The following is a 17,516-nucleotide window of genomic DNA, read 5'->3' on the forward strand; positions in this document are numbered from 1 at the left end:
TTGGGCTTATTGTATTAAAAATGATCTTAATTTACTAGAACTAAATGAAAATATGGCACTAAATAGAACGCAGTGGAAAAAAATTATTCATGTAACCGGCCACATGTAGTGGGATTAAGGTTTTGTTGTTGTTTTTATCTCATTTTTATTTCTCATTTAATTCTATTAGATCATTCTAAGAGCATACTTTATTTAATGATCTTAAGTTTTAGTGGTTCAGGCATATTGTATAAAAATGATAAATTAAGATCATTTTTGCATAAAACAACATTTTTAGATTATAATTTAATAGTTATATTTTATATGTATTTAAGATTATTCATTTAATGTTAATTGTAAATGCGCTTGGATCAAAAAGAAATTGGGAGAAGCAAGATTCAATTTCAAGATCGAGGGACGAATTTTTTTAAAAGATAGGTTATTTTTTTAAAAAAATTATTAATGTTTAAATTACTTAATTAGAAATTGATATTTAATAAAATATTAATGTTTAACTGCAATTTAAGCTGAATAACATTTAAGCCTAGAAAGGCGGGGGTTAGGGAATTAGTGTGGCAAGCAAGCTAAACAAGGTGGGTGATTATTTTCTTTTATGCATTAAATTAATATTTTAATAAATGAAAAATTACTTTATTGAATGGTTTAAAATAAATTTTCTAGTTATACCTTCCATATTGAAAGTCTAAAATAACATAAGAGATGGAAGGAAAATAACTTACATATAAAGTTATATTTTAAGAAATTTTAATTGATATGACATGTTAAGTAATAAATTAAATCATATAGTATTGGCAGGGGATGCAATGTACTCGTGCATGTTAAAAGAAATAATAAAAGTGTACATTTGGGTACAATTTGATAGCACATTCGGGTATAATTTGAGGGTACCTTCGAGTATAATTTTGAGAGTGTCTTCGAACACATTGAAAATATCTTCGGGTATGACGATAATCATGTGATGACTATTAAAGATGTTAAAATTACAAACACCTAAAGAGAAATGAGAAATGATAAAATTAGAAAGAAATTTCAAATTTTTATAAAGAAATGATCTGTATTTTCTTTTGATCATTCATACATAACATAAGCATCATAATTTAATGCATATTAAATTATAACAACTCACTAAGTTATACTTACAATTGAAGTTAATGTCTTCTTTTAGGAGAAAAAAATTTTTAAATTGATATGTCTGGTATGAGAGATTTGGTTTATAAGAGGAGGACTGCAACTAAAAGTTATTATTTATGATATGTTTGTAGTTTTTGTTTACTGTTTTTTTCATTTACTGTTCAGTACTGATTTGAGAAATGATTTTCAAATTATTTTGATGCTTCTGGATATTTAAATGTTATTGTACTTTGAGGATTAGTGGCCTTATATATATATATATATATTGAAAGTTTTAAAAATATGGATAATTGAATATTAATACCGACCAACCGAAGCATCCTCCTTAGTTAACTTTAAGCACCAAATCAGGACGTGACAAAAGTGGTATCGGAAAACCTATATTTAATCATGATCTCAAATAGTCATTAAGATGATTATTTTAATTCATAGGTAATATTGATAAAGAATTAAATTGTATATAATTATAATATTACTTGTTATTTCATAATTATGAAAAATCATAGGGACGAAGCACGAGATGAGACAATAGAAGTTGATGCACCCAACAGATTACCATAAATACAGATGCATTTACTGAAAAGATGACTGCAGTAACACAGTTGATTAAGAACACTTAGACTCAAGTCAGTTCCAGTGGAGGAGCTCACATAGATAAGTATTTGAAATTATTTCAGGATAAGAGGCCACCTTTCTTTTTTGAAGGAGGTCTGGTAGATGCTGACAACTAGTTGTTGAGAGAAAAGAAGGTCATAGACAGGTTATTTTGTCCTCCTGAGAGGATGGTTACACTAGCGACAATTGCATTAAAAAGAGAGGCAGAGAGAGAGTGATGAGGTCAAGTACATGAGAAATATGGGGTAGAGTCAGTCATATGATTTAGTAGGGTGAGTTCGTGAGCACCTTTAGAGACCAATTCGTACCATTGTCCATCAGGAGGCAAATGCAGGACAAGTTTATCCGGTTGGTACAGGGTGATCGATCTATTATGCAGTATGAAAGTGAATTCATCATGCTTTCAAGGAATGTGCCTCAATTAATTCCAAATGCAGGGGAGAAGTGCCCCTGATTATTGTCTGGGCTCAGAGATGTGATTAGACAACCATTAATTTCTCTGGGAATCGATGAATATTTTACTCTAGTGGAGAGAGCTAGGAGGATTGAGCTGGATCTGGAGACTACTCAGAGAAGGATATTCAGAAATGAAGAAATTTCGAGGATCAAGATTTCCTCAAAGCTCTCAAAGGTTGTCCTTCCAGTCAGGTAGTACAAGTGCTAAAAAGGCTAGATCCAATAGTATTGACACTCAGTTTGAAGTGGAGAAGTGTGATAAGTGTGGAAAGTCTCACAAGGGTGATGATTGTCTGGAACCAACACAAGCTTTCATGCCACCAACCAGAACATATGGCTAAGAATTGCATTAAATTTGGTCAGAGAGCTCCAACAAATTCCAGAGGCAGTACTGCACCACCTCAAAGGAGCTATGGTAGACCAAGGGCAAATAAATCTTCAGGGTCAGTGCCAAATGAAGACCAAAGTCGACAGAAAGTTCAAACTAGAGTATACGCTCTTTCGCAGCAGGAAGCTAAGGACCCCCCTGACGTTAACACATGTATGTTTCTCTTAATAATTTTAACCAGTACACTTTAAGCACCTTAGGATTCATTTCATGTCATACAAAAAGCTCTCTAAATGTTTAATGCGATGATTTTAATGATATGTATCATATATCTTTAGAGTAGACCGATAAAAGTATTATTTGATTCGAGAGCGTCACACTCATTTATAGATGATGAACTGGCTAAAGTGATGAGATTACATATCCTTTCGATACTATCAGTTAGAATGTCAAATGGTGTTTTTTTTTTAATTTAATAAATCATGTGAGGTAGAGCTTGTGAGAGGTGAAAAGAGTTTTAATAACCAACTTATTGTGTTGCCTTTGATTGAATTCGATGTAATTTTAAGCATGGATTGGATGCCTAAAAACTATCACTATTGATTGTGATAAGAAGATTATCAAAATAAATGTGCCCGGGGAAGCAAAAGTTAAATTTTTCGGTGATAAATGATTGACATCTATGATAATTACTTGGTTGAAGGCTTACAAATTGTTGAATCAAGGAAGTTAAGGTTTTCTTGCTCATTTAGCAGATACTTCTAAGGAAGTAGTTATTGGGTGATATTCCAGTGGTAAGAGAATATTTAGTGTTCCTTGATGATTTACCAGGGCTACTACCAGTGCGACAGATTGATTTTCGTATTGAGCTCTTGCCAGGTTTTGAGCATGTATGTAAGGCATTCAACAGTATGATAGTTAAGAAGTAGTATGAGCTAAAGAGCCAACTACAAAAGTTACTTGATAAAGGGTTTATCAGACCTAGCATCATACCTTAGAGAGCTCAAGTATTATTTGGGAAGAACAATGGGAGCTTCATGATGGGCATTGACTACAAGGAGTTAAATAAACTCAGTTAAAATAAATATCCACTGCCAAGGATTGACTATTTGTTTGATCAGTTCAAAGGGGCTTCTGTATTTTCAATGAATGACCTAAGGTCGGGTTATCACCAGCTAAGGATTAGACAAAAAAAGATAGCAAAGACTGTTTTTAAGACCAGATATGGGCATTATGAATTTGTGGTGATGTCATTTGGACAGACAAATGCTCCAGTAGTTTTCATGGACTTAATGAAGAAGATCTTCAGGCAATTTCTAGATATTTGTGTGTTCATCTTTATAGATGATATGTTGGTGTGTTCGAGAGATGAAGTCAATCATGCAGATCATTTACATGCTGTATTGCAAGTTTTGAAAGAGAATATACTTTATGCCAATTTTCCAAATGTGAATTTTGGCTTAAGAGTATGGCTTTTTTTAGGCACTTTATTAGTGGAAATGACATATTTGTGGATCAGAATAAGATGAAAGAAATTATAGATTGACCAAAATCTACTACTGCCACTGAGATCAGAAGTTTTCTAGATCTGGCTGGGAGTTACAACAGGTTCATTGAGGGGGGTTTTCACAGATTGCTATGTTGTTGTCGAGGTTAACTCAAATGGTAGTGAAGTTCGATTGATCCAATTGTTGTGAGGAGGCTTTACAAAAGCAGAAGACTTGTTTAATGTCTGCTCTAGTTTTGGTTATTCCTTCCAGCTTTGATGGGTTTTAAATTTTCAATGATGCATTTTGAGGGGTTTGGGTTGTGTGCTTATGCAACATGATAAGATCATTGCTTATGTATTACATCAATTGAAAAATCATAAAAAGAACTATCCCGTGCATGAATTGAAGCATGAGTTGTATTTGCACTCAAGATATGAAAAGATTATGTGTATGGAGTTAGATATGAAGTTTTTACTGACCACCAGAATTCGAAATATATCTTCAATCCAAAAGAGTTTTGCCTAAGGCAGTGGAGATGACTGAAATTTATTAAATATTATAATTTAGATATTTAGTACCATCCGAGGAAGGCGAATGTCGTTGCTGATTCGTTGACTAAAAAAATTTTAGGTAATTTAAACTATTTATTTACTCAGTGGGAGCGGTTAATTAAAGATCCAGAGAGGTTGAAGTTATCTATAGTTAATTATGACTCAACTATATCATTTGAAAATGCAACCAACTAGACAGACAAATCAGTTGAGAAGTTAGTCAAATTATATGTAAATCAAATTATGAGGTTGCATAGGGTGTCAAAGTCTAATAGAGATAGCAGGTTTACTTCCAGATTGTGGAACAAAGCTTAGGAAGCTTTAAGCACGCGACTGACTTTCAGTTCAACATTTCACCCTCAGACTGATGGTCAGTCAGAGAGAACTATTCAGACCTTGGAGTATCTACTAAAATTATGTGTCATTGACTTTAGTGAAAGTTGAGAATCACATATAACTTCGGTAGAATTGCTTACAATAATAGCTATCAGGATAGCATTGAGATAACTCTATATGAAGCCTTGTGTGAAAGGAAGTGCATGACACCTCTATGTTAGGCTAAAGTATGTGAAAAAAAAGATCATTGGTGCTTATTTAGTTGATGATGCTACTGAAAAGATTAGACTAATCAGAGACTGACTGAGGCCAGTGCACGATAGACAAGAAATATTACGATACCAAGCACAAACCTTTTGAGTTTGAAGTTGGAAAGTTTGTTTTTATAAAGATTAGTCCATTGAACGGTGTGCAATGATTTGGGAAGACAAGAAAATTGAGTCCCAAATTGGTCAATTCATTTGAGATTATGGAGAGGATTGGGAAGGTGGCTTACAGTTTGGCTTTACCTGAACATATGCAGGGAGTGCATAATGTTTTTCACATTTCTTCACTGAGAAAATATATTACAAATGAAGCTAGTAGGGTGATAGCATACTCAATTGATATTCAGTCTGATCTGACTTATGCTGAAGAGCCTGAAAAGATTTTAAAGTATAATGTGAACAAGCTACGAAATAGAGAGATTCCATTCATGAAGATTTTATGGAAGCGTGGCCCGAAAAGCATACTACTTGGGAGAAGGTTTCTGAGATGCAAGAAAGATATACACAGCTTTTCAATTGAGGTATGTTCATTTTCATGTCTCTTTTCCAAATTTTGCGGACAAAATTTTATAATGATGGGAGATTGCAACAAAAAAAATAATAATAATAATAATAATAAATAAAAATAAGGGTCGAGTTCCAAAGGCACTTCTTGGTTGGGATTAGATCGCAACCTTTACCACTTTACTCATTATGCAATCGTATCCGGTTAGAACGAGCGAGAGAGGAGAAACTGTCGTATCCGAGAGCAATAAAAAAAGAAGAAACAATAGAAGAATGTGAAGTCGAAGTTAGAAGGAAACCTTCGTTCCCTAGTAGAATGGCTTCGTTAGTCTTCGCACGTGCAAGAAGAAGAGAAGAGGACTCGAGATGTTCTGCGTCGAGTTTAGACAGGAGGAAGAAGAAGAAGAAGAAGAATACGGAGAAGTCTAAAGAGGAGAAAGATTGTATGTGCAATGTTGGCACGGTGCTCGTGAAGGAAGAGAAGGAGACGGGAGAGGGAGAAGAAGAAGAAGAAGAAGAATTCTTCAGAGTCTCATATTTGAGATATGACACCAAGCCCTAGCCGACCGGTTGAGGAGGAAGGGAAAAGAAGAAGAAGAAGAAGAATGCAGAGTCTCATATCTGAGATATGACACCAAGCCCTAGCCGACCGGATGAGGAGGAAGGGAAGAGGTTGCGCCTTCGAATGCTGCCACCATGCGAAACAAAGGAGGAGATTCCGATGTTGGGCTTGCACAGAGGAAGAGGACCGTGGTGTTGTCCACATTGACTCGCGCGGTGTTGTCTACATCGAGTCGTGCAAAGGAGAAGAGGGCAGCAACATTGTTTGCGTGAGGGAGAAGAGGAAGGAAATCAAGGAAAGACAAAGAATCGCAAAGTTGTGATGGGTCGAGCTCTTCCCGATCAATCGAAGGAGAAGACTCAAGCTCGTGCGGGTCATGTGCGTGAGGCTAAGGCAGGGGCTGAAAAGTATACAAGGTAAAACATTTTAGATTATAATTTAATATTTATATTTTATATAAAGTTAAGATTATTCATTTCATGTTAATTGTAAATGCACTCGGATCAAGAAAAAATTGGGAGAAGTAAGATTCAATTTCAAAATCAAGAGAAGAATTACTTTAAAAGATAAAGTATGTTTTAAAAAAAATTATTAAAGCTTAATATACATAATTAGAAATTGATGTTTAATAAAATATTAATGTTTAACTATAATTAAGGTTGAAGATCATTTAATCCTAAAAGAACGGGAAATAGGGAATTGGTGTGGCAAACAAGCTAAGCAAGGTGAGTGATTATTTTCTTTTATGCATTAAATTAATATTTTAATAAATAAATAATTGCTTTATTAAATGATTTAAAATAAGTTTTTCAGATATATCTTGCATATTGAAAGTCTAAAATGACATATAAGATGAGAAGAAAATAACTTACATATAAAGGTACATTTTAAAGGATTTTAATTGATATGAAATGTTAAGTACAGAATTAAGTCATACAAGATTGGCCCCAAATGATACTGTCAAGGGATGGAATGTACCCGTGCATGTTAAAAGAAATGGTTTGAGGATATCATTGAGTACAATTTGAGGGTACTTTTGGGTACAATATTGAGAGTGCACTTGGACACATTTTTAGGATACACTCGGGTATGACGATAATCCAGTGATAACTATTAAATATGTTAAAATGGTAAATACTTAAAGTGAAATAAGAAGAGATAAAATTAAAGTGAAATTTCAAAGTTTGATAAAGAAATGAGCTGTATTTTCTTTTGGTCATTCATACATAGCATACGCATCGTAATTTAATGCATATTAGATTATAATTGCTCACTAAGTTAATACTTACAGTTGAAATTAATGTTTTTTTTAGGAGAAGAAAAACTTTAGGTTGATATATCGAGTAGGAGAGATTTGGTTTACAAGAGAAATACTGCAGCTGATAGGTATTAATTATGATATGTTTGTGGTTTTTCTTTATTGTTTCTTTCATTTACTGTTCAGTAATGATTTTAGATGTGGTTTACAGATTATGTTGATACTTTTAGATGTTTAAATATTATTGCACTTTGAGGATTAGTGGCTCTTCTATATATATTAGAAGTTTTAAAAATTTGGATAGTTAGTTCGATATTAATACCGTCCGACCACAGAATGTTAAAAATATCAAGTATGTTAACGTTCAGATTATTAGAATATGCAATACAATTCCCACACCACCCACTTAGCCAAACACTAAAAAGACTCGTATATAAATGTATACCGTTATTTTATTTTCCACTTTCATATATATAATTTTCCTATACTGAACTTCAAAATCAACACCGCAGGAGTTATTATGTCTGCAGCATCTGACAAGCTACAAAAATATTTACCGTGTCCCAGTTTAACCCTAGCTCCTCAATTGATGTATGATTTCCCTTATAGAGAAAACACTACACTTTTCTACAAGTAAACAAATCTCTGCAGAGTTGCCATGCAAAATTCTAAATAGCTAAATGCTGCATCACTTGTGAAATCAACTGAAGGCATGCAACTAACCTCAAGTATGATTACCATAAGAGAGTCCACTCTGAACTCAATTAGCCAACAAATTCTTACTCTAATCCCCAAGGAGTCGCCTGGTGAAGAGCAAATCATCTAAATAATGCATCCTTCTGTTTTCACTAGGTTGCCTCAAATATTTTTATTTGTTTCCCCTAAGCAGTGTTCTCCTCTTAATGTTTTTAAGACCAATAAATCATTGTGATTAATCCCAGAAAAGTTAACTCATCATTTATCTGCAGAAATCACCTGGTTGAATCCACGCTCAAGTTGAAGATGAGGTCACTTAAAAAGGAAAAATTCTAATGTAGGATTGCAAACATTTTTCAGAAGATGCATTGAACTTCCTTGAACTGCATATTAAGTGTCTGTTTGGGGCGACTTATAGGATGCGGCGGCGTTGTGAAAACGACGCCTTCCCGTTTGAATGTCGCTATTGGGTGGGAATTTTTCGTGCGCGCCGTTCTAATATCGACATTTCCTTCATCTCTTTGCAAGTTGGCCACCCCCTGCTTCCCGCGTATGATTTTAGCAATTAGGAAAGAATTGATGTGATGCCCTTGATCCCTTGACCCCTCGCCCTTTCCAGAGAATCGCATCGCAGTTCTCCCTCTAGCCTCGCCTCCCTCGCCTCGCCAGCAGAATCGCACCCTCGCCAGGAGAATCGCCTCCCTCGCCTTGCCTCGTACCCTCGCCTCGCCAGGAGAATCGCACCCTCGCCAGGAGAATCGCACCGAACCGCACCCACGCCTCGCCAGGAGAATCGCACCCTCGCCTCGCCAGGAGAATCGCATCCTCGCCCCTCGCCCTTTCCAGGCATTTTTTCTTTATTTTTGTAAAGGTAATTTTCAACTTGTAATTATTGTTTTATCATTCCTAATTATCATCAGAAAATCCTAAAGGCTTTGAATGCTATTTAACGAGAAAGGTATAAGATTATTGGAAAGTAAGGATGTGCATTCCGAGCACACACTTCTTAAGTATTTACATATCTCACACCTAAACTTTCAAATTTACATATTTTGTGTTTTAAACCTATGCATAAATTGTGATATGAAAGTTTAGGATTTTCTTGTAAGAATTCTGTTAAATTGTTTTATACAAATATGAGAGTTTAGAGGGAGTCTGTTCAAGTCATCTCTATTTTCATCTGCACGACTTTTTGTTGTTTTTTTTCAGGATCTAACAATTGTTTTTATTTTTTCTTCTGATACTCACGAGAGTGTGAGCACTGTATGTTATCTTTTGAATTGATCTGAGTTGATTTCTGGGTTCTGTATTATATACTTCTGTTCTCATTTTAATACTGCTGCAAGCAGCTAAACCAAACAGGGGAAGAATGGTCATTTATCCAATAACAGCTCCCAGTAAGTTATTCTGAATAAGTTGTCTCAAACAACAAGTCAGTTTATTCTGATAATCTGCAGATTATCAGATTATCAGAATAATCTATTTATCAGGATATTATAAATAATCAACAGCTGCCCCAAACAGACCCTAATTGTTTGTAACCTACAACAACAAGAAACCAAAACTAGGATACATAGATAGCTACTACCATGAGCAAAACTTCTCTTACTATTTTGCCCCTCCTAAGAAGTTTATCCCCACACGTCAAATCTATTTCAACATTTAAAAAAAACAAAGAAAGTTCAAGAAAGAGCAACAATGAAAGCCCAAGATAGCAAAATAGAATCACATCTAAAAATTAGAGGGCCAAGAGTATGAGCCATGGAAACCAAGGAGTGGGAGAGGGCTGTCTCACGAGCAGTCTAGCGCATAGGGGAGTCCATTAGAAAGTGAGAACACAACATAAGAGCATGAAGAAGTCAAGGAAAATGTTTTGGACTAAGCCGATTACTAGCAATTGTTCAAGCTTCAACAACTTCTCTTTTGTCATCACACCGCTCTATTCTGATCATATCCGTCATAAGATAAGAAGGTTGGAAGGAGAAATGAGCACAAATAGGCTAGCAGAAGCATAGATAGGGAGGCAAGTGCATCCACATGGGAGTAGAAGGTTCGGAAGGAGATGAAGGCTAAGGTCGTGGCGTTAGGAAAGTATAGTAGAGGGAAGGTTGGAGATAGTGTAGAGAGGATGAAGGTTTTAATTGCCTAATTGAAACTGTTCTGCCATTAATAGTTGTATTGACTGCAAAGAGAGAGAGAAAAAAGATGACTACTCAGCTAAAGGGATAGGAGTCCTCATTAAACTTCCAACATAAAACCAATAAAAAATAAACCTAAACTAGTTAAAGATGAATGTCTATTTATTCCAATGGCCATTTACACATTCAGCATTTTCATAACAAGCAACCACTTCAAATTTCTTCAATGCAGAGAATCACAATATTTGGTGTCAAGCATACGTAATACAAGCAAATAAATTAATAAGCCAATTATTATAGCTTCAACTCTATTACCAGAATTTGAGGAAGATTTCAATTTAAGTGAATAAGGATAATCAGAATAGGAGAAATAATTTACAAAGCAAAATGTTATTATCTTAAAGAGAGTGTTTGTGTGTGTTTATATATATATATATATATATAATCACTACTAATTCTACACCATTTCTTAATTTTGCAAGCAACGCAAGTTACATAAAAATGTATATAAATTTTATTTTCTTCATAATACAACAAGACTCATCTAATTCCTCTACAAATCATTATCTTTAATACTGAAAAATTGTTTGAAAGGTTTACTTACTTTTAGGAGATTATTTAAATTGATTGTTATAATACTATCTTATTCATTCTTTATCTCATTTAAATAAACTCCCTCGATAATCTATATCAATAATAATAACTCCAAGTGCACAACAAAAACAATAAAAGCATCAACTATAGCAGCTCTATACGTAATATTTACTTGTCTTTCTTCCATTCTGTTTATTTGAAAAAATTAATAGTCTCACACATTGTTCAGGGTGCCTGCTAGCATACAAGAAAAACCACAACCGTCACCTAAAATATCAACTCCAATTCAAAGATATACAGACTTTAAGACACCTTAATTTTTAATCACAAGCACAAAAGGCGAACTCTCAAATTCTCTTAAATAAGAAAACTTAATGCTAAACAGTTAAGTATTGCTAGGATCTAATTATTATAAATAAGCATCATCAGCAAGACTAGAAATTGAAGATGATATGTTATTAAAACATTCATATGCAGCTAAATTTACAGGAAGTTCAGTATGCTCGATTAGATGTAGAAATAAGCAAATCCTAATTTGAAGCAAAAGGAATATGCCAGTAAAGAATGGAGTAGACGAAAACATAGAAAATAAGGAACATTATAAAGAAGCAGAAAAGGATTGAAAAGTAAACATGACCGAAGGCATAGCATGGTGTGGCCCCTAGTTTCAATCCTCACATAAAGAAACAAAAGAAACCCCCAACATAACATAGCAATAATGAAAAATAATAACTTTCAGAACATAATGAACTGGATCAAAATCCTTACCAGTAAAAAATGAACAAACCAAAAGGTCTATCAAATAATGCACTAGCAATCAATGACAAGAAAACATTTAGAAGAGTTTGTGGATAGGATTCATCTCTGTTTTTGAGCATTTAAAACCTTCAAAAACAAGTTTTGATGATTAATTTAATATCAACGTTAAAATTATTTTGGGCCGACTTTATGAATATAATTAAAAAATGCAGTTGAGTATAATCTACTTAAATTAAAATAAACTAATTTATTGAGTTCATTAGTTTTAGGTAATACATAACCAAGCATCAAAAAAGTTTTCAAGATGCAAAAGATTGGAATTTATTCTAATAACTTTCAGTTATGACTTTCAAAATCAAGAGCATCAAACATGCTCACATTTAATTCAAACTGTAAGAAAGATCTAATAAATTCAAAAATCACTCCTCAATAGGGGTAAGCATTTGGTCGATTCAGATGGTTTGGTTTTCAAATTGGGTAAAACCGATTTCAACCGAAATCTAAAATCCAAAGTACCGAACAAAACAAAATTTTGATAAAACCGAGCCATTCAAACTAAAATTTAATTCGGTTTAAACGGTCGGTTTTACATAAACCGAAATATAGCTTGAAGGTGTAAGGATATGATGATAACGAGAGAATATAAAATTTATTAAGTGAATAAAAATTATTAAGGGATTATATAATATTGATCACTAGAAAATTTGCTTCTAAATATTTGAAGAAATACTTACATGCATACCAACCAATCCTTATGTATTTACATATCCAACGCCTAAAAAGAAATTAATTGTACAGTTTTCAGTTCTTTCGGTAAAATAAGAAGTAAAACCGAACCATAAACCAAAAATAAAACTTCAACATTTTTAAAATCGAAACGGAATTTTTTTTTTTAAACCATACCGAATCAACCAAGTTAACTCGGTTTGGTTAGGTTTTGCGGTTTAAACCAAATAATGCACACCCCTACTTCTCAAACACTTCTTAATCTAATCATGGATATTTGATGGACACAATACATGTTCAATTGATTATAAAGTTACACCAAAATGTGTGCTACAAGTTTTAATGATACCAAAAAAGACGGGAAATGAAGCAAAGAATGATAAAATGAGGGATATCAGAACGCAAGGAGCAAACAACCATTAACAACTTCGTCCGTCTCTTCATTTCATAACCTCAGATTACCATCTTTTGTGATGGAGAATATTTTTCTATTTTGATCTGATTTTCTATTTTTAGTATTATGCTAATTAGAGAAAATAAGCATAGGGCATTATCTAGGGAGGGATGGGGCAAAAAAATCCTAGTTATTGGATTGAATCCACATCTTTTCATTTATTATGTTTTTCCAACCAAACTTCTATGGTAGAGTGGTATCAGAGTTGTAGCAACTGGGAAGCCATGGAGGAAACCAACAAACGACCAGGGCAATGATGAAAATTATGACATGAAAACCCTCAGGAGGATCAAGCTAGCGACACGCAACGAATTGAGAAACTCTCTGATGAGTTCTTCTGATTCTTTGTGGAGATGAGATGAGATTTATAAAACCTTGAATTGGGAATATCGATGAATCCAACAATCAAACAGGCGAGAACAGCGCCCACACAAACTCCTCAGGAAATTAATGCGGGAAGAAAATCATTTCCATCTTACCCAGAATCTAGAAGAGAAGGATAATATCGGGCATCACTAAGAGTTATCTGATTTATATAAGGAAGTTAGAGCACAAACAACAATTAAAAGGTACGACTACAGCAGAAACATATATAGAGAGTTTCGAGTTAAAGTAGACAACCCTTTCTTTGAAGGACATTTGCACATTGAGGATTATCTTGATTAAATAATTTGTTGAAACATTTTTTAATATTTGAATATAGCTCAAGGGAAAAAAGTGAAATATATTACTTGCCGGTTCCAGAACTGTGTGTGAATATGCCGAGGAATTTTATCGTCTCAGTTCCTGGAACAACTTAAATGAAACTATAAATAAGCAGTTGTGAGATATATTGGTGGAATGATAGAGCTTATTCAAGATAAATTGGAGCTAAATTTAGTGTTGTCTTTATCTCGAGTTGTTAATTTTGCATTGAAGCCTAAAAATCAACTTAACAGAGCAACTCGAGGATGCTCGTGCTCAAACCAAAAGTTTAATATAAAGGTCTCTGGAGCCAGCAAAAAGCCAATTATAGCAGAAAAAAGATCTCCAACCCAAAGTGTGATTACCAACAATCTAAGTCAAACTATTTAGAGCAAGACTATTGGACCGATTAAAACTCTATATAAAATAAATTCTTCTGCAAGATCGACTAACTTGAAATGTTCTTGTTGCTTACATCTGTCACAGATCAATTCAACTAAATAATAAGTTCATCTCTTAGAGGGTGAAATGAGTGATGACCATGTGAACAAAGAGATAAAAGTAGACAAAAGGAAATTTTGCGGTGATAAAAGTGAATTTGATATGTGTATTCTGGAGAAATTGTTGATAGCCTATCGATAGCCCTTGAGTCATAGAAACATGCCATTTTTGTATTAAGTACAACATTAATGGAAAGGAATGTGAACTACTAATTGATAATGGATGTACTAATTAATACTGAATACCCACACTCCTATAAGATAAGTTGGATGAAAAAGAAAATCAACATATTTGTCTCTAAAATGTGTCAAGTGATATTCACTATTGAAAAACATTTCATATGTGGAGTTCTATGTGATGTTCTTCATTTGGGATTTTGTATCTTGTCATGGGTCAATCATGACAATTCAATATGGGAGCACTATACAAATGCAGATCGAACAAATTCTTTTGAATGAAAACGCAAAAGAACTCGACTATTACCCTCACCATTAATTCCAATTGCAAATAATGTCAGATATGCTTTACATGTAGTCTCTGGTTCTACACTTATCGAAGGTTTTAGAGAATCCCTTGCTCTCTTTGCTCTAGTATTTACCGAAAGTAATGCTTATGGAACAGCTGCAACTATTCCACAAGAAGTAAGCCTTCTACTTAAGAAGTTCCAGGACATAAGCCCACTAAATTATCTGACCAATTACCACCATTGCGATCAGTTCAACATAAGATTGATCTCACTTTTGGTTCTTCCAGACTGTTCCAGACTGAACCTCCCTAGCTATGAGTCTAAAGGAACATCAAATTTTACAAGAAATGGATCATAAACAATTGATTCAGCACAGCTCAGGTCAATGTGTTATTCTTTTCTTGCTTGTGCAAAAAAAGATGGCAATTGGCATATATGCATGGATAGCTGATCAATGAATAAAATTATCGTTAAATATCAATTTCCAGTCTCGGGCATAGAATATGTATAATGCAAACTATCTAGAGCTATCATTTTCTCAAAAACTTAACCTTCCTGGTGGTTCTTATCAAATTCACATATGACTCGGTGATGAATGAAAGAAAGCATTTAAAACTCGTGAAGGCTTATATGAGTGGAAGGACATGCCCTTCGGATTATGCGATGTGTACAATGCACTGAGCAATTCATGAGCCTCATGAATGAGGTACTAAAACCATTCTTAAATTTATTTTGGTTGGTGCATTTTGACAATATTTTATTCTATAGTTCTACCCTCGGGGACCATCTACAACATTTATAAATATTTCTAGCTCTTTGAACCAAAAAAAAAAAAAAACTTTATTTGAACATTTCTAAATATAAATATGCAACATTAAGTGTTTGTTTTTTGTGGTTTTAACATATTTACTAAAGGAGTTAATATAGATCCATCCAACCAAACTAACCAATATAAGGAAAAGGTACAACTCAACTTCTTTGTTTGAACTCAAACGTTTTCAATAGCTCGCCAATTTTTATCAAAGATTTATCCAGGTGTTTAGTGTGATTATGTCATCAATTACAAATTGCTTAAAAGCCAAAGTTCTCAAATGGGGACAAAAACAACAAAACAGCTTTTAAATTATCAAAGAAACTCCCGCATTAGCCATCCCAAATTCTAACAAACCTTTCCATGTGGATATTGATGCCTCTGCTATTGGTTATCATATCATCCCCCATATGATGCGAACACTTAACACGATATGTGTTCTTTTGAAACGAAGGAGACATGATGCAGAGCACGATAAAAGAAAGGGTTACCATAACGTGAGAAGCAGATAACCATCAACGACTTCATCCTTTTCTTCATGTCATAACTACAAATTACCATCTTTCTAATGGGGAATATTTTTTTTTTTAATTGATTTTCTACTTTTAGTATTATGCTAGTTAGCGGGGATACACATAGGAGTATCTCTAGGGCGAGATGGGGATAGAAAAAAAAAAGGAATTTCCTGATGTTTGGATTGAATCCACTTCTTTTAATTTGTTCTATTTTTTCTACTAAGCTTCGATGCTAGGAAGTCCAGTCTTAAAACAAGAATTCAAGACTGTCTCCGTGGTTAGAATTGAATGAGAATGGCCATTTACCTCCTAAGAGAAGAGTAGTGTATTCCACATTTAATATGTATCGCACCAATCAAATATAACAGTATTAACTGGAAGCTGATGCAAAGGACGGCTCGCCGCATTCAAGCTAAAAAAAGCTATTTCACCAAAAAAAAGCTATTTCACCGTATAAAAGTACTCAATGAGTCAACAAATAATGGCTTAAATAAGTATCCTACCAAACTAATAGAAAGAATGGCAGATTAATAAAATTAAAAATAGGCTCTCTGAAAAAAAAAAATTAAAGAACTGCATTATTAAAGCAACTTCCATGCTTCGTTGTCAGGAATCAGGGTTTCAATATGAGATCCTCATAATTATGTTGCAAACCATCCCTTGAAAAATTGCCTACACTATAGTTAACAAACAGGCCGGGCAACTGTGATTACTTATCACAAAAGAGTAATGAAACATTTGATAAATATTATCTAGCCGCTCTCAGTTTTAATATCTTACAAAATATTGTCTATTTCATGATGCATTAGTTCTTCTTCCCTCCAAATAAAACAAACTATAAGCACCAATGTCAAATTGAACAAGAAAACCGATGCAGTTATGACCATGGAATCCAACGGGCAGGGTAACCACAACCATTCAGATATTGCCCCAAAAAATACTGCGCCGATAATTAGAAAACAAAGTGAAAAAAAGATAAAAGTAAAATTCAAGACATAAAGGAAAGAAGTGACTTTTAATTAATAGGTTAAATCAGTTCCCAGAAGTCAACAAGGAGATCATCAATGGGGGATAATTAGTTAAAACGCATTGGATATGCAATCGTCTCATTCCTGGTAGATAAGTCAGACCATGAAATCGCAATTCCCACTGACACAAAATCACAGTCGCCACTACTGAAAGAGAGAAAGGGTTCTCAACTACGACTCACCAAACGATGCCGTAAGCACCTCGGCCTATAGGCCGAATCGGAGGCACGTATTTAGTAGAAACCTCAAAGAGGTTCCCGTAGACATTGTACTGCACGTAGCGACCGCCATGGGTGAGAACTCCCTTTATCTGCCCTTCTCCTCCGCCAGCTGATCCCGTTTCCATTCTCTCCTCTCTCGCTCTCTCTCTCTCTCTCTCTCTCTCAAATTAAAAGGAGCAGAGAAGCTGAGAAGAGACCGAGAAGAAGGCAAGTAGAGCAAAAAGAAGGGGATCCGGCTATAGGAAGCTCGTGAATTTGGAAGTTGAGACCTCCCTTTCGCCTTTGCCTTGCTGCCTTTTTTTTCTCAAGTCTTCCGTTATTTTTTTATTTTTTTCCTTCCCACACCTTTCTTCTCTCCTGGCCGCCTTGGGGAGAATAGGACGTCAGGTCACCCCGAACGGTAGCACAGCATATATATATATATAT

At 34.4% G+C, this 17,516-nt stretch overlaps 1 protein-coding gene across 1 annotated transcript in view; it reads right to left on the bottom strand.

The window, feature by feature from the left end:
• LOC110018371 (mitogen-activated protein kinase 2) overlaps window positions 1–17,476 on the bottom strand; it is a 41,206-nt gene extending 23,730 nt beyond the window's left edge. The window contains exon 1 of the mRNA XM_020715663.1: window positions 17,052–17,476. Coding sequence (XP_020571322.1) covers window positions 17,052–17,215 — 164 coding nt within the window. The 5' untranslated portion in view covers window positions 17,216–17,476. The remainder of the gene's footprint in view (window positions 1–17,051) is intronic.
• Window positions 17,477–17,516: the final 40 nt, after the last annotated feature.

Source organism: Phalaenopsis equestris, unplaced genomic scaffold, assembly GCF_001263595.1.
Source record: "Phalaenopsis equestris unplaced genomic scaffold, ASM126359v1 Scaffold000017, whole genome shotgun sequence".
Classification (NCBI taxonomy): domain Eukaryota; kingdom Viridiplantae; phylum Streptophyta; class Magnoliopsida; order Asparagales; family Orchidaceae; genus Phalaenopsis; species Phalaenopsis equestris.